The sequence below is a fragment of the Trachymyrmex septentrionalis genome, unplaced genomic scaffold (genome assembly GCF_001594115.1).
Source record: "Trachymyrmex septentrionalis isolate Tsep2-gDNA-1 unplaced genomic scaffold, Tsep1.0 scaffold313, whole genome shotgun sequence".
In the NCBI taxonomy this organism is placed as follows: domain Eukaryota; kingdom Metazoa; phylum Arthropoda; class Insecta; order Hymenoptera; family Formicidae; genus Trachymyrmex; species Trachymyrmex septentrionalis.
Window position 1 is genome coordinate 136,389 of NW_017305478.1, and position 9,272 is coordinate 145,660.

At 36.5% G+C, this 9,272-nt stretch overlaps 1 protein-coding gene across 1 annotated transcript in view; it reads left to right on the forward strand.

The window, feature by feature from the left end:
• LOC108749801 (protein unc-80 homolog) overlaps window positions 1-9,272 on the forward strand; it is a 26,668-nt gene that overhangs the window by 8,190 nt on the left and 9,206 nt on the right. Inside the window, exons 18-38 of the mRNA XM_018488774.1 lie at window positions 387-516; window positions 678-869; window positions 944-1,085; window positions 1,469-1,846; window positions 2,126-2,561; window positions 3,053-3,176; window positions 3,261-3,456; window positions 3,533-3,674; window positions 3,794-3,903; window positions 4,290-4,480; window positions 4,564-4,779; window positions 4,863-4,998; window positions 5,068-5,337; window positions 5,450-5,698; window positions 5,887-6,376; window positions 6,615-7,248; window positions 7,626-7,809; window positions 7,874-8,055; window positions 8,133-8,381; window positions 8,473-8,746; window positions 8,833-9,137. Coding sequence (XP_018344276.1) covers window positions 387-516; window positions 678-869; window positions 944-1,085; window positions 1,469-1,846; window positions 2,126-2,561; window positions 3,053-3,176; window positions 3,261-3,456; window positions 3,533-3,674; window positions 3,794-3,903; window positions 4,290-4,480; window positions 4,564-4,779; window positions 4,863-4,998; window positions 5,068-5,337; window positions 5,450-5,698; window positions 5,887-6,376; window positions 6,615-7,248; window positions 7,626-7,809; window positions 7,874-8,055; window positions 8,133-8,381; window positions 8,473-8,746; window positions 8,833-9,137 — 5,230 coding nt within the window. The remainder of the gene's footprint in view (window positions 1-386; window positions 517-677; window positions 870-943; window positions 1,086-1,468; window positions 1,847-2,125; window positions 2,562-3,052; window positions 3,177-3,260; window positions 3,457-3,532; window positions 3,675-3,793; window positions 3,904-4,289; window positions 4,481-4,563; window positions 4,780-4,862; window positions 4,999-5,067; window positions 5,338-5,449; window positions 5,699-5,886; window positions 6,377-6,614; window positions 7,249-7,625; window positions 7,810-7,873; window positions 8,056-8,132; window positions 8,382-8,472; window positions 8,747-8,832; window positions 9,138-9,272) is intronic.

Genomic DNA, 9,272 nt, shown 5'->3' on the forward strand with positions numbered 1-9,272 from the left:
AACAACAATTTTAATCCATCTTTTAGAAATTAAATTAACTTTAATATTTATTCAATACAAATTTTACAGTTTAATTTTTTTAATATAACTACTTCTATTAACTAAACTATAACTAAAACTTTCTTTTTTTCTTTATGTATTTAAAATTATCAAAATGTATTTTTTAATTATGTAATGCCTTTCAATTTGTAAGATTGAGATGATTGTATGGGCAACGTTGATACGAAAAGTTGTTAAAAATCATCGTGCATGTGAATAACAGACGCACGATCGTAGATCGAAATCATAAAGAGACCGTAGTGCTTGACTAGGGCTCACATTGGCAAGTGGCATGAGGATATTTGAAACACTGTCGAATTGAACTTCTAATCTACACTGTTTTATAGGTACGTCGGCGATACCCGCATCGAGAGAAAGCAGAGTCAGTTTTATAGTCAGTCTTACACCGTGCCGAACCCTATTATCACCGTCACGGAACACACGCCAACCCCATCCCCCGATTACATGAAGCGTCAGGTAAAGAAACCTGCGATTTTCTGCAAAGTACGATCGCACGATAAAGTCAGAAGAGAATCTTTAAATTTATTTCTTCTTTTTTCCCACTTATATGCAAGATACAATTTAATTAATAGTGTTATCGTTGTTAATTTTTTTTAAGCCTCTCATTTGCTCTTCAGGGATCTATCGACAGTCAATTAGATGTCATCAGCGTTCAAGGTGGTCGTTTGTGTTCTGAGAGGAAACCGAGTCTCACGAGGTCCCAAACGGATTCTAATATCACTTATATGAGCGACGAAATACCAGAAGCTCCGGGCTCCTCATGTTACATTACCAAAGAAGGTGATGTCGATCTTCAAGTCGTCTTGAAGGTAAATGATAAATACATATAATATTGCATTTTCTCAATTCTGAATAAATAAAATACACACGCTTTTTATTCTAGGCGATACATTTCGTTGCCTTACGAGATAACACCTCCTGCACACCGCGAGTTTGCGAGATTATACTGAACTTGATAGAACTTTTAATGGATATGGGAGTGATGAAGCATTGCCTTCGAGAGGAAGCCATCGGCAGTAATGCAGGCAAATTAAATTAATTAAAATAATTATACATTATTTAGAATGTAGTAATATTTTAAACAATAATTTTATATTTTTAAATAATTTCTGTTTTTCCTATTCTTTCTTTAAAGAAATTTAACACTGGAAAATAATTATTTATTTATTTGGAATATTATTAGAATGATATATTTGGAGTATTAAAAACACTGTTGTTTAGTATGTAATATATAGTAATTTTAATACTCAAAATAAATAATTAATCACTACTATTCAGTAGTGATCACTACTATTTCAGTATTAAATTAAATTCCTATAGTTTCAAAATAAAAATAAAATAAAAGAATCATTAATAATAACTTATTATATAATTACGTTCACTTCGAAGTCAATTTTATTTCTGTCAGGATCTGGTACAGGAATTGACAATAAATCGGAAACAGGAAAGAAACAAGATTCGCCAACAGAATTACATCAGGAATATGGATACGATTCGAGTAAGAGCAAGCCGACTGCTCACAATCTCCTCATGAATTGTGTGATCAGAGTATTGAGGCATTTAGGCTGCCCACACGGTTGCTTGGATGGAGTACGTGGTCCTCAGGCTGATATTTGTCGCTCCCAAGGTCAAACTATCCTGACAAAATTGCATCGCGCGAGTTCCCGTCAATTCTCGAGATTCTTACGAACGATGATACGAGAGCAACCATTGATGGAAATCTTGGACTTCTTTCACGCATATGTCGGATATTGCGTTGATCCGAGTTCATTGCTATCGCCGCTTAGTGAGTAAATTAAATGCGAATTTCAATTAAACTCTATTATACTTACTTTCTAAAACTTTTGAGTAAATCTTACTTTAAAAAATAAAATTTCACTCTTAAAGATTGAAAATTGAGTTACTCTTTGTCAAGACTGGCTCGATTTTTACTCTTTGCTGTGAAATTACGCTCCAAAGAATTTAAAGGCTAATTTAGAGATCATTTTATCTTGTATAAAATCTTGTAAAAATTGACTTATTGTTATTAATATAAAGAAGATATGTTTTTTTATCATTTTCTTAGATCAGAAGAGAATGTCGGGAAAATCGCCCGACGTGACATCCCAAAGTGGATACGCGACGAACTTCGGTGCCGGCATGATCGGTTCCGGAACCGGCGGAAGTGGAGTCGGTACTTCGGGTGCAAGCGGCGGAAATGTCGCAACAGCAAGCGGCGTCGCGACGTCGTACAATGCCGGCGGTTACGGAGCGCGCGGTATCGAAGGGCAGATCATGTCCTGCGTCTTTAAGGTCTTGGTGACGCGTCTCATCGGCTCCACAAAGCAGCTAAAGACTCAAGAGAACATCAGCCTCTATTGTGATGTGCGACAGTTGATGACGTACGTCAAGGAGGCGCACGGTGGTATTTTCCGACGGGTCGCTCTAAGTGGAATCCTGGATTCCGCTGATCGACCGAATAAACGATGTAACAGCAATATGCAGACAACACGTGTCATAAGGTATGTCGATAAATATGAACGTTCTAATCCAGGAATAATTATCTGACATGCTACATTATATATTATTAATTGTTTTTTCGATTTATTAATATTTGAGAACATTATAAATATGAATTTAATCACAATTTTCTGAAAAAAGTAAAAACCAAACATTATAAATGAAATAAACAAGTTAAGTAGCTTATTATGACAGTATTTCTAAAACAAAGATTTTGATTAACATGACCCTTTTTATTGCAAATTTTTGTTGAAAAAATATATTTAAAGATTTGTAGAAAATAGTTATCAAAAAGGAAGAAAAATGTAAACAAATACAATTTCACTTTACAATTCACATTTTGCCGCTAAGATGTAAAAACATTTCAAGTGGTTATTCTCGGATTAATAATAATTGTAAGTGATCTTGTTAGAAAATATTATTTGAGAAGTGAATAAATGCTTTTCAAGAATTATCACAGGATCCTTCTACATATTTAATATTAATTTCGCAGACATATTCATCAATCGGATTTAGAGGAACATGCAGATATCGGGGGAGACACCTGTTACACCGTTGACGATAGAGGCACACGAAAGTTCCTCTTTAAGAAAAGGAGCACATCGTCCACTTGCGCTGTAAATATTACAATAATAATAATCGCAAAATAATTACACTGTTGTCTGTCATTTTGTATAGTATTAAAAGGGTTAACTGGGTAGGCGGGATCGAATTTACAGAGTCTTCTCGAGACGGAATTGAGCGAGGAAAACGTAAAGATTAGTCAAAGCCCGTTGGGCAATCTGCGTAAAAAACATCATGTGTTGACACCCAGGCAGAGCGAACGTAATTTAGGTATTCTAGGCGAGCCTTCTTTGGGACCGCGGAAATCGACGCGGTTTCAAATTGGCGGTATCGGTGAGCAGCAGGAATTGCACGTATCATTTGCGGAGCACTGTGAGCCATTATATTAAATCGTTTCGATCGGTTTTAGTTAATTGGTTCCGGAAAGAGTATAGTCGGACCGATTCTACCGATAGCCATGAAAGTAGCGAGTCGCCTACAGACGGTAGCTTTGTTAGGCAACCCAGCTTCCATTACGGCCATCATCGCAGCGCATCGCGAAGCGGTCGCGGGTAAATAATCGATTTAAAACACTAATTCGTTGTTACGTGCCTACATAAATTATTCCATTATGTCAAGAAGTAAAGAATAAGAAATTACGTATACATATTGAAGTGCGACTTTTTCCTAGGGTTGGTATATCTTTGCAAAAGGCAAAACGTCGGATGGAGGATCAACTGAATAAAATCGGTTTTGGAAAGAATAAAAAGAAAGAAAGCATGGAAGAAACGCCTGGAAACTGTAAGAGTTATTTATGTTTGCATATCACAGAAATTAATTTTTTTGTATAGAAAGTTGAAACTAATCAGTTGTCATTTTTAGCCGCATATAAGAAATAAGAAACAGGAAATAAGAAAAATGTTCTCTAAATAAACGGACATTTGGCAGTTTTATTTGTATATAAAGTAAAGACGATCAGAAATATTTTTATCATTATTAAATGTTTATAAAAATGTCAAATATTGCCAATCTTAAAGATATATACATCGAAAATTAAAAAAATTGCATTTAACATATTTTTTGACAAAAAAGGGACACCTTGCACATATGATTACATGTAAATTATTTTGTTGCTACAAAATTAATATTTATTCACCATCCAAGTATGCACATATGTTTTCGGTTAGATTTCAGTCGAAAGAATTCTATAGAGCTCGGCGAGGTTTGTAGAGAATCCGAGTTCGTTGTACTGAAAGAGAGAAGATTAGTACCACGCTTCGCGGTATTTGAAGGAATGTTACGATTCTCCTTTCTTCTGGAGACTTGCCAACCAGGCTCAGTTCCCGATCCTCATCTAATGGCGTCGCTTCTAGATCTTGTAATGATTACACCTATATTTTCATACTTTATATTTTTGTAAAATGTAATAGATATTAAATGTACTTAACTATGCGATTACAGCCATACGCGCCGGTAGTATCTCGCGCCTGCTTGATACTAGAATGCGCACATTTGGTGCATCAGTGCAACAAGGGCCACTGGCCCGCATGGATGAAGCACAATTTCCCCATGTTTCGACCGTCTGTGCCGATAAACAATCGAAGCGCCTCTACTGCACTTAGACGCGTTCATACACTGCAACGCACGGCGGGAAAATTATTTTATCAATGGGCAGAGGTATTTTTGAACAAGAGACACTTCATTTTTTTTTATTGAAAGAGTTTGTGATAAAATAAAATATAAGATTGTAATTAAAACAGGCTATAGGAGCACGTTTGGAAGAGTTTTTAGCTGAAGATAAGCAAAACATGGAGCAGGTAACTAGCATAGTATCTGACGAGAGCAAACAGAGAGATTTGATTTTGGAAGATGAAGAAGAAGATTTTCTCGATGACGGTAATACCTGTCCTTAAAATATGAGAACATCGATTCAGCAATTAGAATATAATTAAGATTAACTTTCAGCTAGTATAAATAATTATGGATCCCAGTGTCCCTTCGCGTTACGTCTCGTCGCTTGCGTTTTGCTGCTGGAAGTGACGGCGTTTCTCAGAGAGACTTATCAAACTTTGCCGAAGTCGAGTAAACTGTTAACGAAAGAACGTCCCCCGCCTTGGGAAAGAATGTACAGCCGAGAAGCGAATCGACGGTGGAGCGTGGCTTTGTCATCCATGGGCCATTCACAGGCATCCGCGCAGAGTCTTCAATCTATAGCAGGCGATCGCGAAGTTGTCGGTTAGTCTAGAACAATATATAATCAATGAAGCGCGTAATTTGTAAGAAAATCACGGAAACACATTTTGGAAACGAAGTATTTGATAGGCAAAAATATAAATTTATTCCATAGCGGAGCGCAAAATCAGTTTTGTCCTCTACGAACCCGATAATGAGTCTGAAGGAAGCAGCAAATCAAATGTTACAATTCAAGGTGAAGAAACCCAAAATATCGAGAAGGAGAAAGCAAAGAGGGTGCAGGCAACTCAAAATAGACCTTACCTCCTTCGTCGCAGTACTGCTACGACTGGTTCGTTTAAAAAGAGAAGCCTGAAGCTTCGTCGCAATACTAAGGAGGGCAAGGATACGGAATGCGAGGCGTGTAAGTAAAATATTAAAATAAAAATCGAAGCTAATGTGAATATTACTAATTCCCTATAAACATAATTAATTTTTCCTATAAACTGTTTTTTTTAAATATAGATTAATATTATTACGAAATTAATCTTATTTATATATTAATATCGATAATTACATATGCGTTTTAATAACATTATTTTCGATCTATAGATACAGTAAAACGCGCAGATTCGATTCAATCTAACAAGAGGAAAGTAAGCTCCCTGTCTGATAGAAGCGATACGTCTGAACCTGGTGTCGCTGGCGAAGTCAGTGGCGATGAATCGCCGGGCATTCTCAGTGACGACCAGCCGCCGGAGAGTCCAAGTGATAGCAACGAAACCGATGAGACTAATAAGAATTTCCCATGGATGAAGGTGCTCGTGCAGGTCGCCAGGTCTTTCAATTTGTATTGCTCCCATCAGAACTTCTGCCATCCTTTCTGTCATCGCCGACAAATGCGCGCTAGTAGTAGATTGATAAAGTCGGTGAGAAAAATCTATGGAGAGGAATTTGGTTTACTAAATGGTACGGGCTTATTCGATATTGACTCTGATAAGAAGGATGACAAGAAAGATAAACGCAGCCGCAAAGTATCTGACCAAACTAGCACGCAGGTATCACCTATTCGAAGGAAAGACAGCGTGGGACGCAAGTACAAGTAACTCAGATTTTTTTTAAATATACTGCTATGGATACTATTCGTTAATTAAGTAAATATTTAACTTATTAAATATTAAATGGATATTCTCTCTGTGTAAAATTAATAGAATATTATTAATTCACTAAATACTTTTGTCAATATACACATACTTAACTGTAAAAATTCCTAATCAAGATTTTAATAATTATCTTTTTCTAAATTACACTTGATATTAATTTAATAAATATTTTTATAGAATAGAAAAAAATTTGGATGGTTCTCAATCCGGTCGATTGACTCAAAGGGATTCCTCGAAGGATCTTGCAGAGCAAGACTCTGAAAGAGGTAAGGAATCCTTGAGAAGAACCACAACAAAATATGACATTGAACAAGATAGAGAGCCACCGCCGGTCTTGAAATACGTAAAGACTCAAGTAAAGGACGCTTTTCATGCACCTTTGGCTACTTTAATCAAAGGGGCGGTCGTGATGACGGAAGATTTATTCGTGGAAGTATTGCCTGTCGCCTGGGAGCTCTTATTAGAATCCAATCAAGAAGTCGCTGCATCAGCAGCGGCACTTTTTATAGTATCGGCCGTGCGAGCACCGAACCAGGCCAGTGATTTGATGCATAAGGGCCTTCAGCACAATAATACTAGTGTGCGCATAAATGCCATTTTACGATTTCAAGTTCTGTGGAAATTACGATATCAAGTGTGGCCGCGGATGGAGGAGACGGCTCACTTAACTTTCAAAGTACCTCCGCCAGGAATAGAATTTACTCTGCCTTCGCCGAAGATCGGAATAGAATCCTTGCCGGTAGTGGATCCACCCTGGATGCCTCAGGTCAAAACAAAAATGGAGGAGGTCACGATTAATCAGGAACATCATGTGAGTGAATAAATATTAAGGAGGAATTAATGCAGTAGTGAGTGTATATTTTTTTTACATAAAATATTCTTGTTTAGAGTATAACAAAATTATTAAATATATTGGAAATTTTGTATTTTCTAACAGAAACAGAAGTATTCAAAAATTTAACTAGATATAGATCTGAAAATAATTTTGTTTGGACGATAAAGAGAATTATGTAGACCGTTCAAACTGGTTGCTGAAACTATTAAAAGTCTTTGCAGTATTGTCATCAATATTTAAGCGTTATATATAATTATTTTGATGGCTCAAAACAAAATTATTTTCAGATCAAATTCTTGTAGATATTTTAGATACTGTAAATTAATAGACTTTTCGTGCCACTTCTTATTTAGAGATCTCTGGTGACCGCAACGAAAACGCGGAAGAAGCAGCAGACCGAACTAATCACGAGGGCTCTTCAGGCCCAGGACGACAAAAAACGGGAAGAAAGAGAAAATTTTCTTATTACGACGATACCAATTACTGTACAAGCCGCTTACGAGCCCAGTCCAGTAGGGGATGATCACGGTGATGAAGGTATACAACCCATTTCTTTCTGAATATCCATTGCTTGCAATATTTCTCTCCTTTTTTAATAAAGGTAATGTAGGAGATGAAGATGCAGCTGAGACTGTCCCAAGGAATACTCAAACTCATCATAGTCAATCAGCTCTTTCGTTGTTTCCTTCATCGCTGTGTTCAGCGATCGTTCAAATTATTAATCTCCTGGATGATCCAGCAGTCTCCGATGATGGAAACGCGGTGTACGAAGTGGCATATCAGGTACAAACAAAATAAATGTGTAAGCTGTACTTTTATATTGTTTTGTTATTTAATAATATTAATTTATTTTATATTAGGTAATCTGGAGTTGCTTGGTGGAAGATAGCGCGCTGTTTTTACGATACATACTGGAACGTCTTACGAGAGAGAAGCAAGAGTTAATGTTCAAGGTTTTGAGACATCTTGTCAGATTTGTGCCGAAGTTACCGCAACAGGCTGCGTTTGCGCTTTATAATTACATTATTGGATATGTCATGTTTTACGTGCGCACTCCACACGAGGAGGGTCAAAAATTGATTGGAACCGCATTGTCAATTCTGTGGATGGTAAAACATAAACCTGTTTTCAATCTTTACACGTTTTTATTTATTTAATCATTAATATAAAATTGCTAATAACGATTTTTTTTTATATCAGGTGGTGCACAGTGTACACGGCATTATGTTTAAAGATCTGAAGCAAATCCTGCGAAAGGAACAATGCGATGCGTCAATCCTACTCACAGCGAACGTTCCATCAGCGAAAAAAATCATCGTTCATGGTCCGCAGGATCCTGATGCCGGAGAAATACCCTCGCAATTTCCGGTGCAAGAGGACACGCAATTTTGTCAAATACTTCGAGAATCCTTGGACTTTTTTGGTATCGAAGAATCCAAGCATCACGAGTATTTCCTCGTGGATTACAAGACGCGTGAGTTCTTATTTTACTTAGCAATCTTTATTGTGCAATAATATTCCATTCCGTTAATATTGCTAAAATTTTTCATCAACTTACAGATCAAATACACAATCCATCATCATACGTTAGAGACTACTATTTTTTCAAGAGATCTCAATTCCCGCAAATTGAACTCGTTCACATGAAGCAGGAAGATGCATTCAATGCGTTGCAACGGCAAGAATTAATGCACAAATTCGTAGAAATAGGAAAGGTGCTGTTGACCTGGGCGATTTTAAAGAATGTCGACATGGTAGTGCAAAGAGTTGTGTTTCTTCACGAAGAGCTCATGAAGCTACCATCGTTTCCGCGAAAAGCGCTAGAAGCTGACTTGGATCTGTACAAAGGTGGTGAAATTGGGAGAGTATGTATTTAAATTTTTCTTATATACATTTAAACCTTCTTAATCTAATGATTTATATTAAAATGTTTAAATTGTTTAAAATCAAATACATTGTATTTTATAAATAAATTTTCTTCTATAAATAATTCTCTTTAA